The sequence below is a fragment of the Astatotilapia calliptera genome, chromosome 9, assembly GCF_900246225.1.
Source record: "Astatotilapia calliptera chromosome 9, fAstCal1.2, whole genome shotgun sequence".
Taxonomy (NCBI): domain Eukaryota; kingdom Metazoa; phylum Chordata; class Actinopteri; order Cichliformes; family Cichlidae; genus Astatotilapia; species Astatotilapia calliptera.
This window is the reverse complement of record NC_039310.1, coordinates 10796042-10815794: the sequence shown is the minus strand read 5'-3', so window position 1 is coordinate 10815794 and position 19753 is coordinate 10796042. Positions and strand designations below refer to the sequence as shown.

The following is a 19753-nucleotide window of genomic DNA, read 5'->3' as shown; positions in this document are numbered from 1 at the left end:
AAAAAGCTCCTTCTGCATCCACTGCTATAGAAATATAACCTGCTTCTTCTAAGCATGCATTCAGTACATGGAGCTGTTCAAAATAAGGCCATCCATTTTCCAGAGCCTTCAGGGGAAAGTAAACCACAAAGAACCTTGATAGGACAAAGCAATCATCTACAACTTTCAATACTCTTAAGTGCATCAGTGTGCTTTCTAATCTGCTTATTAGTTTATCTTTACACACAGTCAATTAAAATCTTTAATTCTCACCTAGTGCAATGTACAACAAATTTCCAACATGCTAATAAAATATTTATGGAGTATATTGACCTTTACAGCTGAGTGAAGGAGGTGTAGCCACTGTGGTGTGCTTGAAGTAACAGAGCGCAGCGTCCTCAGTTAGTGAAGGGGCCATTGTGGTAGGCAGCCAGCTGCTCTCCTCTCTGGTATCGTTGATGGTTAATAAGATTAGCTGCCTGTCTTAGCCTGCGTCAGTGCAAAGGGGTCAATCACAGGATTAGCACCTTGCTTAACAGTTACATCATTTTATTATCATTTTTTTCATTTTTCTTCATTACTTTGACTTTTCCCCACTCCAGCATCCATAGCATGTTTAGGACCTGTAATTGCAATATAGTTGCTGCAGGGGGATATTGTTGTGCATCATGCTGCCTTGGGACTGAGTTTGTCTCGACCCTCAGCCACTGAATGAAGAATCTTCCAGGGGAAGAAGAGGAGCAGTGGCAGCCAGGGAAGTAAAAGGTAGCCGGGCCAAACTCTTGTCTGCTGTGGCAGAGTCCTAGACTCTGGACAAGTCATCCCTCATGCCACTTGTAAATAACAAAGTGGGCAATGACTGCACAGTTGGCACAGACAAGACTTTGGCTGATGGGAAGGATCTGGTGGAATCTGTGATAAAGGTAAGTTGCTCCAAGTCTTCTCCTCTGGTCATAAAGAAAGCTCTGACCTCACTCTAGTCTCCTTTACATTTGTCTACTACGTTGTATTTGCATGTTTATGTACCAGTCTAATAGATTTGTGGACATGAATATGAAAAAATGGCTGGGAAGTTGATTTGTACACGGCAGTAATTTCCAGAATTTCATGTGAATACTTGGTATGTAAAGAGTTCAGTATTGCATGAGAATATAAAACGTATGGGGGAAAAAATTAACTCCATTTGGTTTCAGTTCTATAGCCGTCGCCACGTAAACATTTTACACGCAGAGCATGCACAAAGGGGGGAAAGTAACATCCTTTATTCCCGACCCCTGTGGCTAAAAGTGCACTCTCACTGAAAAGAATTTCTTGGTCCACTGAGTCTGTGCGACTCTCCTGCGTTAGATAATGCCGTGGACATGTTCGACATTTTCTCCCCATTAAAATCAACTGTTTAATTTTAAAGTTATTTTTGTCAGTATGATAAAGGATGTTTGCACAATGGCAGTTTGCATCTTATTTTCCTTGTACCTAGAGGTCGATGGTAGTATTTCTACTCATTAATTGGTGTAAGCAGCCACAAATGAAGCGCAGAAAATGACAAGATGGTGTTAATATAACCGATTTTCAAAGTAAACGTTACAATTTAAGAATGGTATAGCGCATCTGTGGTTTTACCGTCACCAGTGCATGCTAGGAAAATGGGCCACTCAGAGTACACGAGGTTGCTTTGGCTTATCTAGAAATAGATCAATGTTAATGAGATTATTTCTAATATTTTTAATGAATGAAACCACCTGCTAATCTCTCTCTCCCCCCAAGGTTAAATGTATCGGCTGAAAGTAAATAATTCTTGCAGTATGATTTAGATCAGAAAACAAAACGTGTACGTTTTTCTGCACTTCAGTTGCTGTTTCAAGCAGGTTAAGATGACTAATGTTCAGCTCGATCAGCTTTTTTCCCCAAACAGTTTTCTTTCAGTTTCGGTACTGATTTTTTTTTTTGTGTGTGTGTGTGTGTGTGTGTGTGTGTGTGTGTGTGTGTGTGTGCGCGTGGGTTGGTTGGTGAAGTGTTTAGCAGAGAATAGCTGCTCAGAAGGTTAATGATGTGCAATACCTAATTAAGATTAGTGGTCTAAATACAGCAGGTGATATGGACAGCAAGGGCATGTCCCTACTATGAAAAACAAAAAGCCCATTCCTCTTGCAAACTTGGAGTTTAGCCACCTTGGAAGGGAATTATCTGGAATACTTTTGTTTAACTAGGAGTTCCTGAGCTCTGCATATTACCGAGCACTGTCAAATCTTTGTTACAGGTGGTAGCATGTTACCGGCATTTGGCTGCATGTGTTGGTGGCTGCACAGACAGTTTGCAGCTGCGGGATGAGCTAAGACAAATGCGAGAAAAGGCCCTGAATTTGGCCGAGGCCATCCGTCTGCATCTGACCTCACATCTGCGGGACAAGAGCCTGCCCGAGGACCAGCGCAAGGAGATGGAGCTCCTCTGGGTGGCCTTCTCCTCCAGTCTAGAACTGCTCCATGTTGACATGTGCAAGGTTTTCAGCATGGGTGACAACTTCTCCCTAGCCAACACTGCTTCCTTGGTGCAGACTGGCCTACAAGGTAAATGCAAGCCTTTCACATACTGCTGCTACTAGATGCAAGCAGTGTTGTCAACTGAAATCGAACTTTAAGCAAAACTAAGAAAACCGCAAAATAACTGCACTACTTTAGTCTTCAGAGGTTGTTTTAGAGTGAATGCAGAGGAAACTCTATTATTGTATCTTGTAAGACTCAATGACTACACATGGAGGGGAAAGCTTTTTGGATTGTTATGTAAAGTATTTAGCTGTTTTTCATACTCTGCAGATAATATTTTATCAGAATTAATATGCTCAAATCTGCCAGTGTGCTAACATTTTAGAGTATCTCGTGTGAATGTCCTGTGGCATCAGTAAAGGTGAAATATTTGGACTCTAGCCCTGCATTTATTCAGTTTACTATTATTTTTTTTCTGTTATCATTGATGGATAGAAGTAAAGTGTGTGGAGCTGTGCTTGAGTTGGTCCATCACACTGATACGCAATGTTTTCCCAACTTTTAAATGGACTGGTTCAGGTTTTAATGGCCCCCAGATGTTGGATGCTGCTGATTTATTTATTCCTCTGTAGTGCCACTGTGACAATATTACATTAGAATTTTTAAGCAATGAGGATTGCCATGAGATTTTGTTCAAATATTCACATTTCGTTTCCCCACATGATGAAGTGGAAAGCTTCTGCCACATTTTACAAATCCACTATTGAGTTGTAAAAGCCAAAAGAAAATGGAAAGCTAAAATTTGTTTCTGGTAATGCAGGAGGAGGCAGTGAGGTAGCAGCTCGAGCACTCAGTTTGGCAGACTTGAACCAGGAGCCTCCAACCCTTCCTGCTGGTCTTGAGAGCCAGGAACGGAGCACCATGGAGCAGGAAATCAGCCAAATCGACCACATGATTGATGACATGGAGAAAAAAGTAAATGTGTTGCGCTGGATGGTGGAGCCCCGGGGGCCACAATACGCAGACCCGCTCAGCAGCACCGAGAGCGCCTCCCTGGCTCTGCTCAGCATTGACGAGGAGCAGCCTGGACACAAGCCTCTATGCCAGCGCAATTTGATCTTTGTGCTCTTATTGCTGTTTGCAGTTGTTTTGGTGGCAGCCACGTTATCTGTCTGTCTTGTCCTTTTCTCATGAACAAAACCTTAATTTTTATTTTTTATTTTTTTTTTGGTGCAACCTCAGAAATGCTCTCTAATACTGTAACACTGGCAAGCTTTGCAGGTACAGTAGTGTTCTTTTAACTATATTCTTTGCAATGATGAAAAGGTGACTTTTATTGTAAACCTTTATTAGTGCGTTCTACAAATACTGAAATGAATCTGGATGCGAACTTGTTTGCCATGTCTTGCAGTGAATCCAAGGCTGCCATATGCATTAAACAAAGTACATGACTGCCTGTTATACAATAAAATTATGTTTTATTTCACTAACAACGGTTTGAAAAGAAAATGGAGCCAACATTGTATTTTTTTTTTTCCTGACTAGCTTTTGATGCACAAAAGGAGCAATTCTACTTTTTTTTTTTTTTTTTTTTTTCTTTTTTTTTCTAAGCAGCCAGAAAGGCACTTCCTATTCCTTATTGCAACTGAGAAGACATAGGTGCAAATGCTTCTTAATATAGGTGATCATGTATTTTCTATATAAAGTGCTGTAGAGAACTGATGATGTTTAGCACAGTTGCACAATATAAAAGTATCAACTTTGATATGAAACTGTCTTCTTGGGGTTTTGTTGTGTTTTTGTTCTGTAAATTATTACCTCAAAGTGCAACTTTGGATCCAAAATCCTCTCAAGTCTTGCATAAGTTACTGCAGGCTGACAAGTCCCTAAAAGATGGCTGCAATACCATCTCACTCCTCTTAGGTTGGTTCAAAGCTATGACAAAACCGCTCAGCCACTGGAAATTTTCATATTCATGAAAGAAAAGTGTATAGACTACAGTATAGATAGCAGCAGATTCTCAGTCCAGTAAATCAAATCTGAAAGGTTGAAATATGAATCATCAAATATACAAACAAAAAATAGTACAATAGGAGCTTTATATTCATTCTGATGTATTAGTACTTATTAATTTATATTTTTCGGGTACTATACTGGTACTAATTGTACATAAAATACCCATTATGACTTAGCACCTAATCAATTATGACAAAAGAGGTGTTTTATTTTGAAAGGCGTGACCGGTAGTTTGACGATTCTTTGTCAGTTTCAATTGTAGTCCGGAGAACAGTAGGTGAAAGGGTCGATGCAGGCGTGACTGTGAAAATTTATCATCTGAGGCGCTTCACAGACGGAAGTACAGCCTTGGTAAAGAAAAAACAAAACTCGCTGTTAGTGGGACACACTCTCCTTGACGATGGTGCTTAAACAGTGCCAGTCTCGACTTAAACTTTTTAACTTTAACCACCCAGAAAAGTGGTATGATCCTCAAGACAGAGCTAGCATTTTTGTGCCTGCAGCGACATCGATTTTCGTCAGAGCCTCAGCGTGTTCTCAGTGTAACCTCACTCCGTCATTTAGCAAGTTTGAGAAGACACCGCTGAGATGGAGACGAGCTCCTGGAGTGAACATTACGCATTTGTCTGCTGCGACATGGATGTCCGTGAGAGGTAACAAACAGCGCTTACGCTTACAGTATCAAACAGTCTTTAACTGCATGTCTGCCACTTCAAACGTCGCCACGACCCATAAAAATGGCAGTTTTTAGCTGTGATGACCTAGTTTACATAAAGTGCACAAGTGAACTGGAGCTTCGTTTCTTCCAAAGACCGCAATCATACGCCCTTCAAAACTAGTGATGCGCGAATCATGAACGAATCGTTCAATACTCGAGAATCACTTTACTGACTCATGAATCATGATTCACAAGCCCAACTGACTCATCCCTGTTGCTGTTAGCAGCAATGTATCTAGCTCATAATTAAAATTGTGGAGAAAAACACAACATCCAGTATCGTAACAAAAAAATTTCTGCTCTGAACTGGAAGAAAAAACCCTGAGTAGAAGCTCACATCAAGAAAATAGCTCCTCGGTTCACAGTAGCATCGCTCTGCTAACATGCTAACAGCACATTTGAGCTACTCACCCCCTCCCTCCTGTGCTGAATCATAGAGCAAACGAATCACTCAGGACTCGCTCCCTCCCTCCCTCCTGTGCTGAATCATAGAGCAAACGAATCACTCGACGAATCACTCAGGACTCGCTCCCTCCCTCCCTCCTGTGCTGAATCGTAAGCGTAAGCGAATCACTCAGGACTCGCTCACCCCCTCCCTCCTGGCCTGAATCATAGAGCGAACGAATCACTCACTCACTAACCCCCTCCCTCCTGTGCTGAATCGTAAGCGAATCACTCAGGACTCGCTCACCCCCTCCCTCCTGGCTCACAGCTTCTTCTTCTTGGTTGGCAACCAATGTTAAGGCGCATTACCGCCCCCTGGCTCACAGCTCAGTTGACATTTAGATGAGAAAATATCACATTTAAGGAAAATACTAATAAAATAAATGTTTATTAAGCAATTTTGATAGGAAATTGCTTAATTTTAGAAATGTTTTTGCTCTTTTTTGCTCTATAAAATAGTTGTTTTCTTTTAGAATCATTCATCTTAGCAGTAGGATTTACATGAAAAGAGAAACAAATTAAGTTTGAGTGAAAATGTACATTTTTTGCACTCTGTTCAACTGACAGTGAATCAAATGACTCAAAACCGATTCACTTTGGTGAGTGACTCATTAAAACTTGATTCAGTAAAAAGAATCGAATTTACCATCACTATTCAAAACCCTCTCACGCGAGACTTTAAATGACTACAGGTACTGTGATTTTGTCATGGTAACTGAGTTACTGTAGCCCATGTGCATGTCAAAATAAAAGTCAACTTGTGGACTGTGATGGTGCTAAACTTTGGCTACCTCCATAATAATTAATTAGTTCGCAGGTGTCTGCAAATCGCATACATCTATATTTTATTCACAGAAAACACTGAAAACATATCAGATGTTTAAACCGAGATGTTTCAATATTTAATGGAAAATATTAGCTCATTTTATGGCAGCAACACATCTAAAAAAAACATGGGATAGTTCCCTGTTCCCTGTGGGACTTGATGATGGAGGGTGAGTAATCCCCCCTCCCTGTCACTCCTTTCTGGACGCTGCTGTCTGTCCCTTGGATGTGGGTGCTTGATGATTTTGCTCCATGTGGCCACTGTGGTCACTGACCTGCTGCCTTGGGGGTGGTAGACAAGGGTGGCTTGGACATCTTCTGCATCTGGGGCTCTGCCAGGTGCTGGGTGGTTCTTGGGCACCATCATTATCAAGTACATTTACATAAGACACATATAATCACTTGCATTCTGTTTTTATTTACATTTTACACAGCATCCTAAATTTTTTGGAAATTGGTTTTGTGTGTGTGTGTGTGTGTGTGTGTGTGTGTGTGTGTGTGTGTGTGTGTGTGTGTGTGATTCCAAATGGAACGGTTCATTTCAGATAATAAATAGACTGAAAAAATCAAAAGCTACATACAGCAACCTAAACAAGATGTTAATATTTATGTGTATTCCAGTGTTGAGGTCATTCTAAAATGCTGTGTTTCTTAAAACCTCTGTCAAAGCTTTCCAGTATGATCTAAAACCAGACGTACCAAAGGCTGAAGGCCAGAAGCTGTTCTTTGATACGCATGCAGTGGTGCGACTCCTTGAGGAAAATGGTTAGTTGTTCGATTAAAAAAGCTACAGCATTATATTTCTTTTAAAATAGTAGGTTGCATTGATTTCATTTATAAGAACATATTTTTTTTCTCTTATGAACAGGTTTCACTACATCTCAGTCTGAAGGCATGGTCAGCGTACTGGTGAAGATGACAAACTCTAACATGGATGTCATTTACAGTGACATGATAACCAAAGTGCAGCAGGTGAGACAGCAGTACAATAATGTGCACTGTGTGCAGGCGTTGGTTGTGTTTCCTCTGTGTGTTCACTCACAAGCCTTTTTCTCTGGTCCCGTAAAGGTCAGTGAACCAGGATCGCTGGGTTGGTCATTGTACTATGAAAACACTGACCTGTGTAGTTAAATACAAACAGTGCTTGTGTTCCCAGAAACCTTTGATGTTGGTGTCCGTGATGAGTTACTTTTGAAAATTCATGGCACTGGAATGTCTGATGAGAATAAGGCCGATCTGTGATACAGCTCTCCGTGATCACTCTTACTGGCTCTTTTAACAATGTTAAGACTGATAGTGATATGGGAATATCTTTTTTTTTCTTAATGTTAAAATTTACATCTTATTATAAAATATTGCTCAAAACCCCCCTTTTCTAGCTATAATATAATATAATATTCCACTTCTTATTAAGTCTGTATTAATGTTAAAAAAATTCCATAATCCATATATCGCTGGGATTTCCAAGTGGCAGCCACCATGACATCGCTTGTACATGATTAATAGTTCTTCCTGGACTTCATATCTAAAGGCCTTAGAGTGAGTTGACTGTGAGGCTGGACACTGAGGTAAGAGAAAAGGACTGGTATCATTTGGCTAAGCAGGGAGGTTAAGCTGGAAAGGATGTGCAGCAGGATGGAAGATGGAAGGAGTACTTTGAGAGCTGATGGAAGAAGGAAATGAAAGAGAGGGGAGGATGGATCAGGAAGTGGAGAAGGTTTAGTATGGTGGGTGTAGTTATGAAGATAATGAAGATTGGAGAAGTGGTAGGTCCAGATGACAAACCTGTGGAAATATGGAAATGTCTAGTAAAAGATGGCAGTGGACTTTATATCAAGGTTGTTTCACAATTTTGGAGAATGAAAGGGTCACGTGTTGAGCTCTACTAACTACAGAAGGATAGAGTTATTGATCCATACCATGAAGATATGGGAACGAGTTGTTGTAGTTATGTTAGGAAGAATAATAATTTGTTTGTGTTTTCCACTTGCACTGCAGTACTGCTTCATGCTGAGAAAGAGCACTACAGGTGTGATGTTTGCTTTGTTTTGATGGAGAAGTATAGAGGAGGAGGAGTTGCTGCACTTTTTTTGTGGATCTAGAGAAAGCATATGAGGACAAAAATAAGAGCTAAGTCTTGTTATAATTTAATATTTTACATCTTCTGGTATCCACCCATTTATCTTCACTAATTAAGGATTTCTATAGGTTAAACCACTCTTTGCTGTATGTGAATGCTTTGCTCTCCCAGAGCCTTGGTAAAGGCTATAAAGTGAAAGATCAAGGCTATCATATACTTCACATTACCATCTATGGTTTGATATCGGTGTGTTAATTAAATCCCCACCACATGCTGTGCCTGTCAAAGCCACAGCGGCAATAACTTTTCTAAAAGCTCTGAATTTAGTGTGTTCCACTCGCACTACAGTACTTTATTTTTATGGTGAACCCTCTAACGTTTTGTGCGATCTTGGCAGGAGATCATGTTGCAGCGTGTGATGTCTCAAATAGCCGCTGTAAAGAAGGACATGGTGATCCTTGAGAAGAGCGAGTTCTCTGCTCTGCTGGCAGAAAATGAGGTAAATGTTTTTTTCGGAGTTGTTTTAAGAAGAAAAATTATTTGTTCGATAAAGATCACTTACTGCAGTGACAGTGTATCACGTTTGACTTGATCGTTTCGTCTGTCAGTAGTAGAAACAGGGATGACTGCACAGTGTGTTTGTGCCAACGATTTCCTTCCACTTAATCTGACTGTGTCAGTGTTTTGCCCTTTCTCCCAGAAACTCAAGGTCCAGTTGCTCCAGCTCAAGGTCCAACTAGCTGTAAGTGATTACTGTGACTGTATTAACCTTCATGAATAGCATTTTCCCATTCCTTGATCGTATTTGATTTATCTTAACTTGGTTGAAATCTCCATTTAGAAAAATGTTTTGACTTTCTTTTGTGTGTCTCTTTTTTACAACGTTGCAGGATGAAATGAAAAAAGTGCAGTCAGACAATATGTTGGATATGAATTTGGAGAAAAGCCAAGTGAAAGAATTGGTACGTGTTTGAGGAGATCAGTTCAATTATTGTTTGGAAAAAAATGACTGAATTTAAAACTACACGACTTTATTGTTCCCACATGAAGTTCTGCCTATAATTATGTTTGCATTTTATGCCATGGTGTCACAGTTACACAAACATTGCCTGCATTTATTTTTACATGTGCAAAGGAGCGTTTACCAATGTCGTCTCACAAAAGGTGTCATGAAATCACATTTTATTTTCAGAGAGCAGAGCATGAGAAGAAACTTCTAGAAACACGAACTGAGATTATGGAAATGGTTTGTATACATGCATTTGGGTTTATAGCACACTGCATTCAGTCATTTATTTCTATTCTCCATTAAAGGTTTTTAATGCTTGCTTTTAATTTATCACGGGTCTTTATCGCCTTGCCTTTTTTACAGACTGCAGAACAGGAGCGCTATTTGACTCAGACAAACATGAAAATAGACACAGAAGTGGCTGGATTGAAAACCATGTTGGAGTCTCATAAACTGGATACTATAAAATACCTTGCAGGTACACATGCATGTTAAATATGGGTTGTAGTTACACTTTCTATCTTTTATTTTCTTACAGATACAGCTGGTACAAATAATTGCATGTGATATTTTTTTTCTCTTGCAGGTTCAGTGTTTACGTGCCTCACTGTGGTCTTGGGTTTTTATCGTGTTTGGATGTAATCAGGACTTTGATCATTGACTTTGATAATACTTGAATTGTTACTGCATCCTCTGAATGTGCTATGATTTGTTATTTCCCGGGCAGTGGTGATCTTTTTTACAAGTAGAACTTATGGAAGGACCAGCTCCTTCACCGATCACTCGTGGAAGTTATTTGATAAATACATTCATTCATCAAAAATTTCTACCGCACCACCCAGACAGTTTTTTAATTAAATTTTTATTGTCTTGTTTTATGGCTTCTGGAACCAAGTTGACAATTCACTTAGTAATTTTAAATACTGGAGAGAACATAATATTAATACTGAGGCACAAAGATTTTTGTACTTTTTTTTTTTTGTCGTTTTCAGAAATATGTGAAAGATTCTGGGACAAATATTACGTGTTATTTAAATAAAATGTATTATCAATAAATGTAAGATTGATCTAGCTGTTGTCTGTGAGGTTTGTGCTTTTAGTACAGGTGGGCAGTGAAGTGAAGGAAGCTTGAGCTGCTTTCCTTTCCATTTTCAAAATCTATCAGTACTCCTTGAGCATTACAATAATGGGAAACCTATATGTCTGCAACTCAGTCATCTAGAATTGAGAGTTGTAGGAGTGATAGCAGAGAGATTTTTGATGAGGTTGTGAATACCGGACGAGCGAAACAAAAAGTATTTTCTTAATCGTGCCAGGCGAAGTTTATTTTGAAAAACATTTGACCCGGAAGTCATTCCCTCAGCAGAAAGGATGGAGTATCATATTGACACGTGTGTAGCTGTAAAGTGAACATTTATAAGTCCACAAGTAACTCCATGACTCTGAGTTGTGAGTATACGTTGTGTAGCCCTACAAATACACAACCTGACAGATTAGAAACAGCACTTAAGTTTGTTTAGAGGCTCCGCGGACACCTATAGGGAATCTAGCTCCAGCTAAGCTAGCAGACAGCTAAACTACATTTTCCGCACTATGTGCTGTTTTTCAGTGTTATGACTTTCGTTAACGTCTGTCAGATTTTCATTTAAAATATCTGGGTTGCTGAATCCAGTTTACTGTGTTTCTACACGCATTTCTACGGGTTCACAGCACAGACATGGCTGGTGCGTTTAGCAGCAGCTCGGAAACTGTAATTCAGCGTGTGGTGGGAGTTGCAGTGAAGACGAGCACACCTGCGGATGACCTGGAAAAGTTTTATCAGATTAAAAAAACCTGCGACTTCATCAGTGAGCATCAGTTTGAAAAGGTAAGGAGGAGCAACATTTTACTTTCTTAGATGTCACTCACCTTTGTTTACAAAAGCATTTATGGCCTAGTAGCCAAATATTCTTAATATGTCTTGTTTTAATTAAAAGCAACTGCAGTTTAAAAATATAAAACAGTGCCTAATTTATACTTTATTTATTAATTATTATTACATTGGTTGCCGTGTGTGCAGGTAGCTCTGCAGTTTCCCGATGAGCTGTTGGTGGATTCAGTTGCAGTGGCAGAAGAGATCGAGAGAAACACTAATGCCAAGTCATACATTTTGGGTGATACATCCTATGGAAGGTAACACAGTAGATTTAAGAAATCATTGCTTTAATGCACTCATGCAACACTGTTTTTTTAATGGTTTTGAGTCATCAAGTAAAGTTGGGTTTTAAAATTGGTGGCAGGTTGCATTCACTGATATTTTTGACAAAAACTTGTCAACATCTCCAGACCTGTCAGACTTTGGATTCAAAATCTCAGCTCTGTTTTTCAGTACATGAGAATATTTACTGGGAGTTTTATTTTGATATAAAAGAAGCATTCGGTGTTATATAAAACAGTGTGCAAGGAAATTCCTCATCTAGTAAGGGTGTTAACTTATTTAACACTTTTGTTGAACTCTCATGTGCAGTTGCTGTGTGGATGAGGTCGCTGCAGAACACGTTGGCGCTGACTGCATTGTGCACTATGGCAGTGCTTGCCTTAGCCCATCCAGAAGGCTGCCCTTGTTATACATCTTTGAGCAAAGAGCAGTAGATGTGGAGAAGTGTGCCTCCTCCTTCAGAGAACTCTACCCTGACAGACACAGTCACATAATCATCCTCTATGATGTCAACTATGCTCATGCCATTAGTAAGTTTGCAGTCACCTTGAAAAGTTTGTGTGATCCTTCGAATTACTATGTCTCAACACAGATTTTTGTGTTTCGATCCGTCCCATCTGTCCACAGATATTTACCAGTATACATTTTTATTTTTTTTCCTCCCTCAGATGGTCTTTTGGCTCTACTGTCACCAGAGTATCCAAACCTTGTTGCATCTGAAATTGTTGTTGAAGGGGAGCAGTGTTACAGTCATGGGCAGATTAAAAGACAAGATGATGACGCCCGTCTCTCTGACCAAGACGATGGCCAGGTCATCTATCAGTTTGGACGTCAGTTCACCTTGAAAAGCAGTTTAAGCGTCACGGACTGCAGTATGTTTTATGTGGGCCAGGAGGGAGCGACCCTGCGAAACTTCATGATGACTTGGAATCGGTGCTCGTTTTGCTCTTTTGACCCTGTGACAGCGAAGGGGCAGGTCGAGTCTATAAGCATCAGCCGCGCTCTGATGAAGAGATACTATGCTATAGAAAGGGCCAAGGATGCCAATGTGGTCGGCATCCTGGTTGGGACTCTGGGGGTTGCCGATTACCTCTCTATCATTGAGCAGCTGAAAGAGACCATCAAGAGAGCTGGCAAGAAGAGCTACATGTTTGCCATGGGGAAGCTGAACGTACCCAAACTGGCAAACTTTCTTGAAATTGACATCTTTGTTTTAATTGCATGTCCAGAGAGCTCACTTTTGGACTCAAGGGGGTTTTTAAAACCTGTAGTGACGCCGTTTGAGATGGAGGTGGCCTGCAACAGGAAGAGGGAATGGTCAGAGGAATATGTCACAGACTTCCGACATCTCCTGCCAGGTGCGATTGGGAGTTTTTCACATCAGCTTTTCTTAAATGAACTCTCTTAAAGTTCTGTATTAATGTTAAGGATGTTAATGGTGTTGTCTATATGGCTTCGTAGTGTAGTGGTTTACGTGTTCTCCAAACAAGCAAAAGAGCCCAGGTTTAATCTAGAGAGTAGACGCAAATCTGCAAAATCAAACATGCGGCCATTACCCTTCAGGAAATGTTTATATGTCTGTTATCAGTAGTGTAATGTAGTTTCATTTTGCCACGTCTAACCTTTTTCTTCCCAAACTTGCTGTAGGTGGACAGAGTCACGTATCTTTGGCTGATCAGCAGGACGAGGAGGATGAAAGTGACGTTTCATTAATCACTGGTGCTCTGCGAAGCCACAATCTCCTGAGCAGTGAGCCTACAGAGCCGGCCTATGGGTCCTCTGTGGTCTTGAGGAACCAGACGCTGACCGTAGCAAACACAAACTCAGCTGGTATGACAGTGTGCTCCACCTAATCAACATGCATGAATTCCTATACAAAAGTAGACGCTTATGAATATCTTGTATTACACTACAAGTGTTTATTTATTCATTTTATTATTATTTTTTTCCAGCATCTTTTCTTGCAGGTCGAAGCTGGATCGGTTTAGAGCAGAAGCTGGGAGAGACACCTGTGGTGAAAGCAGTAGAGGGCAGGAGAGGCATAGCTATAGCCTACGAGGAGGAAGGAACATCGTCGTGATCATTTTTACCAATAATCCACAATGTCTTTGGTAAATTAATAAATAACCTATCAATGTACCAAATGTATAGCATATAAGCTGTATTTACTGGAAGAAGAAAGTGATTATTAAATGTTTTTTTTATTAACATCAGTACCAGGCGGTGGTAGTTTTAATACTGCATTACTTAAATTATAGGAATCTGTGATTCAGTGATTACAGTATTATGACATCATAACCAGACCAAAGGTTGTTACTCTGAACCAGGAAATGACTGAAATGTATTTTGATCTCTGAGTGTTAGAAAAAAATAGCCCAAGTGTCAGATGACCACTCATCTTAAATTATTCACGCAACTTGGAGGAAATTGGCCTTGTATGAAGTGGAAATGTATTAAGTATAAAAATGCACTTTTCAAATCTTATGACCTCTACGCTGACCCTGGGTTTGAGCTTTATAGCAGAAGGAAATTGTAACACTGCAAAGAAAAGAAAACAATTTGCTGAACGTATTAAAATATCCCACAGTTCATATTTTTCATTTTCTTTAGCAAAATAAGTAAAATGCATATAACCTTTGCATTTCATGTGTTTATTTGCTTTACATTGTTAAATAAGAGTGTTGTGCAAAAGTGTGGAGCCGCCCCTCATTTCTGTATTTTACTAGGAAAATGAAGACCCCTTTAAGAAATTACAAGAAAGTCTGGCTCCATAGAAAAAATAAGGGGTGTCTTAAGACTTTTGCACAACATTGTACACATAATGTTCTGGAGAATTAATGAAACTGACTCCATGCTGCAACATCCTACATACCTGTGATATCTGGACCAGGCCTGTCAGGATGACCTCAAAATAAATGCAGTCCTGTTTTTTTATGTTTTTTCTAATATAAAGTTTGATAGTAAGTCTTTATATAGTGCTCTTTTTAAATTGTTACATAATGAAGAAAGGTGAAATTCATATGAAGCCACATAAATGCAAAGATACAGACTTAAAATTTTTGACTAAAAGTCATTTAAATAATGTACATAAGTGGAAATTGTAACATTTTAAGCATTTATAATCAGCTATTGTAATCATCATATTTGGACTTGGTATATCAAAAGAAGTGGCACATTTTATCACCAAAGCAAACAACTTTTGAAAAGTTGTTAATCAGTGTTTTCAGCTTTTATAACAGATTAGCAAACCTGGCCATAAATCACTGGCCATTCGCAGGAACTTCTTCCACAAAGGATGCAGGGAATATCCCAGTATTCCCGTTACACTGCCCTTCCAACCAGTCTTGGTTAACTGAAGATGAACAAATTGTGAATTAGAATCATATATTCCATCAAATTGTAGAGTTTCTGTATGTTTGACGTATAAAAGAATGAAGCTTCACTTTTAGAGAGCAGTTTGATTTTATCCCCTTGCTGAAAATTCAGATCCTCGGGATTTGATGACTCGTAGGAGTGAAGTGCCACCAGGTGAATCTCCTCCTGAAAGATTCAGTTATCAGTGTAGACGGAAATTATAACAGGAGTGCAAAAACAAAAAGATACTAAAACTACGTCAGTATCGCTAATACTGGGAATATTGCTGTTGTTACTATAACAACAGCAATAACATGGCAATAGATGGTTGCTCTCTTACCTCCTTGGTGTTACACCACAAAGTGACACGCCCACCGCTGGCACGGCTCCACAGCTCCTCCATTTCTGTGTTGGCACTGATTACACTTTGTTCACTTGCCTCAGAGGTTAAACTAAACCCAGTAAAGGTATTCAGTTGTAAGTACAAACAATGCATACCAAACATTCTTGTTTTCTTAATTATGCACTCTACCTCAAGGTGATTGCAGAAGAAGGAAGATTCAGTTTCCTGCTGATTTTCTCAATCAGCATCGTGTAGGGTGACCCACACGGGACTGAGACGACAAAGTTGAAATTGAAATGCACTTTGACGATACATGAATTGTCTGTGGACTGTTTTTCCTGGAAATGATGAGAGGAAATAAAAGAACTTAAAATAACAGCCAGAATTAAACATCTCAGTACTTCTCATTTTCTTTGCGTTGGCATACCTGTCGCTGACGATTTCCACTAGTGACTTCACTTGGAGTAAGACCTTACATAAAGAAAATATGGAAAATTAGATTTTTCACATAAGGCTCAGATATCATTCGAAAATCCTCATTTAATTTTTGTATCCTGTACCAGAAAAGCCAACCTTGTATCCTTTCAGGTCTGGTGGGTGGCTGTCGGCTTGGAGGCGGAGTTATTCCCTGTTTATAGTTGTTCCCATTCAAAATAAAGAAAAGTAAAGACTGTGTTATTTTAAAAGCTTGGAAAGGAAACTACAATGTTTTAAGCGCTGACATTACCAGAGTCATTGATTATGACACCAACAATTGAGAATAATGACAAATAAATGCTTACCTTGTTTTTGTTAGAAGCTAAGGAGATTTCCAAACGTTCCAGATAGTTGTAAGGAACAAGCCCCCTCTGTGAAAGACATCACAGCCATGTTTACTCTCAGCAGACACCAGCAATGCATTAATTGTGTGATAAAAGTACATGATATGAATGCTGGCTTTAGTGCATAAAAACAACACAGTGTACTGGTGTTAAAATTTGTACAATAAGTGGCAGATGTGGAGATCTTACTCTTTCATTGAAGACCACATTTGCCCAGTTGTCAGCACCCTTCTGCAACACAAACACAATATTGCCCGGCACTACAGCCAGCTCATCACTGGTCTCAGGAATAAACTCAAAGAGCACAGTGTGCGGTTCTCCTTCCAACACCCTGTAAACACAAGAAATGTCCACATAGCATCAAGAGTGAATCCTCCCTTAGTTTTGCTGCAATAGGTGTAGGCTGCTGGGGGATTCCCATGATGCATTGAGTATTTCTTCTTCTCACTAACTATGTGTTAATGCACCTCTCTGCACTGAATCATACTTGTTATGAATCTCTGGCTCTCTTCCACAGCACGTCTTTTATCCTGTCTTCCTTCTCTCACCCCGCCCCTCCCTGAGCCTGGTTCTGCCGGAGGTTTCTTCCAGTTAAAAGGGAGTTTTTCCTTCCCACTGTCGCCAGAGTGCTTGTTCATAGGGGGTCATATGATTGGTGGGTTTTTCTCTGTATGTATTGTTGTAGGGTCTACCTTACAATATAAAACACATTGAGGCGACTGTTGTTGTGTAAAACTGAATGGAATTGAAGTGAAATTGAAGAGACATAAGACACAAAGGTTAAAGTTGCCACTATTCTGTGTAACGGTACATGTCTATTTTCAGGTTTTAATTATTAAACCTACACTCTGAGTCCCATTTTTCTCTTTGTGGAAAGCACAGTTTCATAGATATGTCTCATGCTTTCCCACATTTTGTATTTGTACGTTGTAAACATGTATAGTGGCGAATCCACATATCACAAAAACTTGCCACCTACAACATCATTAAATACTAAAATCATTTCTGTTTAAAGAGTTTCAAATCGGCATGGATCCAAAGTGACTATCATACCTCAGAACCTCAGGCTCTTTTGGACGAGTTGGACCATCTTGTACCTATCAAATAAAAAAAAAAAAACACAGTCCATCACAGACATGGCAACACACAGGGGTATGTAAAGGTTCAGTCTATCATCAAACTGTAAAGTTTTTATAGCCAATAAAAGCCAGCGTGTCACCTGAGGCTGCAATGGGGCAAATCCAGAGAACTCATCTTGAGGAACAACAGAGGCAACGACCTGATGATAACGGGGGGAAAGTGGCTTATAGATATCACTCAACAATAATTTCTCCTCTATATATTTATATATATATATATATGCGTGTGTGTGTGTGTGTGTGTGTGTGTGTGTGTGTGTGTGTGTGTGTGTGTGTAGAGATGCTGACTTTTGATAACTTTATAATCACACTAGATTAGATAAAACAGGCTGGGTAATGAGTCACCTTTGCTTTGCCCAGGTAGTCTTTCTTCTCCAGCTCTGCAACATAGTGCTTATTTGGTTTAAACATCTCTTTTGATTGGAACTCGACCAGTTTGAAAAGTTTCTGCTTCTGTTGGTGAAATTTCAGTGTGAGTGACACTTAAAGTCATGTGCATATCATTATCCTGTCACCTGATTTAAAGCAAAATTAGAATAAACCATATCAACTTACCAAATATAGGTTAATGGAATGAAGAAACTACTACATTTGATATCATAAATATAATCACATTTAAATGGGTTGACAAAAGTGATTGTATCACAACTCACTAGGATTGATTGCAGAGCTTTGTCGATGATATTAAACCTGGCCTCTGTCTTGTAGTTAAGAGCCTTCGTGAGGTGTTCCTGGGCCTTTTCCCAGTTACCCAGCTCAGCTTCAACCAGGGCCATATTGTGGAGAACCTGTGGAGACATTGTTAAGCTTGTGTCCTTGGCCAGGAAAAAAGAATGCTAAGTTGTATTATGAATGAACAGCTCATAACATCAAATGAATTATTTAGGTGTAATGTTCAGGATTAATAATAGAATCAAGAATACTCACATCACAAGCATATAGTATGTATCTGAGACCAAGCGCTTTGTAATCTATCAGCTGGTTGCCCCTGAGTGTTTTAAAGGTTTTCTGGAAGTCCGCTAAACTCTCCTCATACCTTTATGTAGAGACAATAAAGTTAAAACATTTGCATATGATATACTATTAAGCATTTTTAAATCACAACATTAAACATTAAAAAAAAATATGGTCCTTTTTTAAAAAAAAAAGAAAGAAAGAAAAAAGACAGGTGTGTCTTGCCTCTTCTTTTTGTAAAAAGTGATTCCTCTTTGAAAGAAGGCAATGGCCAAATGTTCATCCTTGCGTATGCTGCAATCAAACGCCTGAGAAACAAAGAAACTGTCACTTCCTCTAGAAAACATGGTAAGGTCTACTTCTCCTTTCTCAGTGACTTGCGCTTTCAGGCAGCATATCGGAGAATTGTATTTCAGCAACTATCAAAAGAGTTTCTTGTTTGGACTAATTTGCTGATACGACAGCTGTTAATATTTGTGTGTTTATGCTTCAGCCTGCAGATCAGACATACCTTTTCAGCAGCATCAAAGTCTTGGTCAAGAAGATGGAGACAGCCAATGTCAAAATAAATTTTGGAGTTTGGTTCCTGAATACCCAAGAAAATCTCAAGTGCTTTGGAGAAATCTTGTCTGTTGACGCAAGTTACCGCCTCATCCCACTGGCGCAGAGTGTCCACAAAAGACATGTTGGCAGGTTTGGAGTATACTGAGCTATAGACCACAGTAAGGAAGTTCCTCTGATTTGTACCATTGAGAAGAGGAAGTGTGATGAAAGTCATTGTTGGTGTATATAAATAACACATTACCACCAGGTCTTAAAGCTAAAGGGTTGTCCCCTTTTTCCCAATGTGATGTTACATGACAATTCATTATTTGTGTTTGGTGTTTAAATAAAGCTAATCTGATTTTGTTATACTTTCCCATCACCAGATATGTCATACGTGTGATGTTTAGCCATAGATTTCCTCTACCAGGAATGTTGACAGACAGGGTGTAGGGAATGTGATTGCACAAGAACAACTTAATGATGTGTCATTAAACAAGGATAAGATAAGAAGAAAGACTGAAAGTAATAGGGTTATATATTTATTTGTTTATTTATTTATTGAATCACGATTTGCAGCACCAGGTAAAAACACTTTGAAACAGGCAGTTGGTATTCTTTTTGTTGTCTTTTAGTTATCAGAAACAACTACAACTTCCGGCTTAATGTTTTTAAAAACGATAGTGACCTACTAGTACAAGCTTTGCACTCTAGCACAGCTTTATTAATTCACTTGTATTGTAAATGAAATCAGTTGTATTGATGGGTTTTCTTCTGTTGTTTACCAAAGTATGTATTCTTTACCTTCAGAAGAAAACTATTCCAGCTTCCTTGCTTTGTGGTTGGTTCTC

At 39.3% G+C, this 19753-nt stretch overlaps 4 protein-coding genes across 6 annotated transcripts; 3 read left to right on the top strand and 1 right to left on the bottom strand.

The window, feature by feature from the left end:
- The first annotated feature begins 354 nt into the window (after positions 1-354).
- On the top strand, positions 355-4231 carry rgs9bp (regulator of G protein signaling 9 binding protein). Its single transcript, XM_026180797.1, has 3 exons — positions 355-902; positions 2237-2543; positions 3280-4231. The coding sequence occupies exons 1-3, from the start codon at positions 807-809 to the stop codon at positions 3651-3653; spliced, it is 777 nt and encodes a 258-aa protein (XP_026036582.1). The 5' UTR covers positions 355-806; the 3' UTR covers positions 3654-4231.
- Positions 4232-4685: 454 nt separating this feature from the next.
- On the top strand, positions 4686-10622 carry mcur1 (mitochondrial calcium uniporter regulator 1). Its single transcript, XM_026179867.1, has 9 exons — positions 4686-5128; positions 7132-7227; positions 7331-7434; positions 8940-9041; positions 9243-9284; positions 9433-9504; positions 9735-9788; positions 9915-10029; positions 10138-10622. Exons 1-9 carry the CDS (start codon positions 4876-4878, stop codon positions 10191-10193), a joined length of 894 nt encoding a protein of 297 aa, XP_026035652.1. The 5' UTR covers positions 4686-4875; the 3' UTR covers positions 10194-10622.
- A 257-nt stretch (positions 10623-10879) lies between these two features.
- On the top strand, positions 10880-14337 carry dph2 (diphthamide biosynthesis 2). 2 transcript variants are annotated; one of them, XM_026179866.1, is made up of 7 exons: positions 10880-11000; positions 11224-11418; positions 11611-11723; positions 12058-12278; positions 12417-13106; positions 13396-13578; positions 13701-14337. In XM_026179866.1, exons 2-7 carry the CDS (start codon positions 11269-11271, stop codon positions 13826-13828), a joined length of 1485 nt encoding a protein of 494 aa, XP_026035651.1. In that variant the 5' UTR covers positions 10880-11000; positions 11224-11268; the 3' UTR covers positions 13829-14337. The 2 variants fall into 2 exon arrangements, with proteins under 2 accessions (XP_026035651.1, XP_026035650.1); XM_026179865.1 differs by having other exon boundaries at positions 10881-11000; positions 11262-11418.
- A 41-nt stretch (positions 14338-14378) lies between these two features.
- On the bottom strand, positions 14379-19382 carry ncf2 (neutrophil cytosolic factor 2). 2 transcript variants are annotated; one of them, XM_026179863.1, is made up of 15 exons: positions 18871-19382; positions 18585-18667; positions 18333-18441; positions 18059-18193; positions 17751-17858; positions 17486-17545; positions 17320-17363; positions 16456-16597; positions 16228-16293; positions 16019-16094; positions 15873-15916; positions 15635-15783; positions 15443-15554; positions 15192-15288; positions 14379-15100 (listed from the first exon to the last, which is right to left on the bottom strand). In XM_026179863.1, exons 1-15 carry the CDS (start codon positions 19159-19161, stop codon positions 15009-15011), a joined length of 1608 nt encoding a protein of 535 aa, XP_026035648.1. In that variant the 5' UTR covers positions 19162-19382; the 3' UTR covers positions 14379-15008. The 2 variants fall into 2 exon arrangements, with proteins under 2 accessions (XP_026035648.1, XP_026035649.1); XM_026179864.1 differs by having other exon boundaries at positions 16019-16073; positions 18871-19380.
- Positions 19383-19753: the final 371 nt, after the last annotated feature.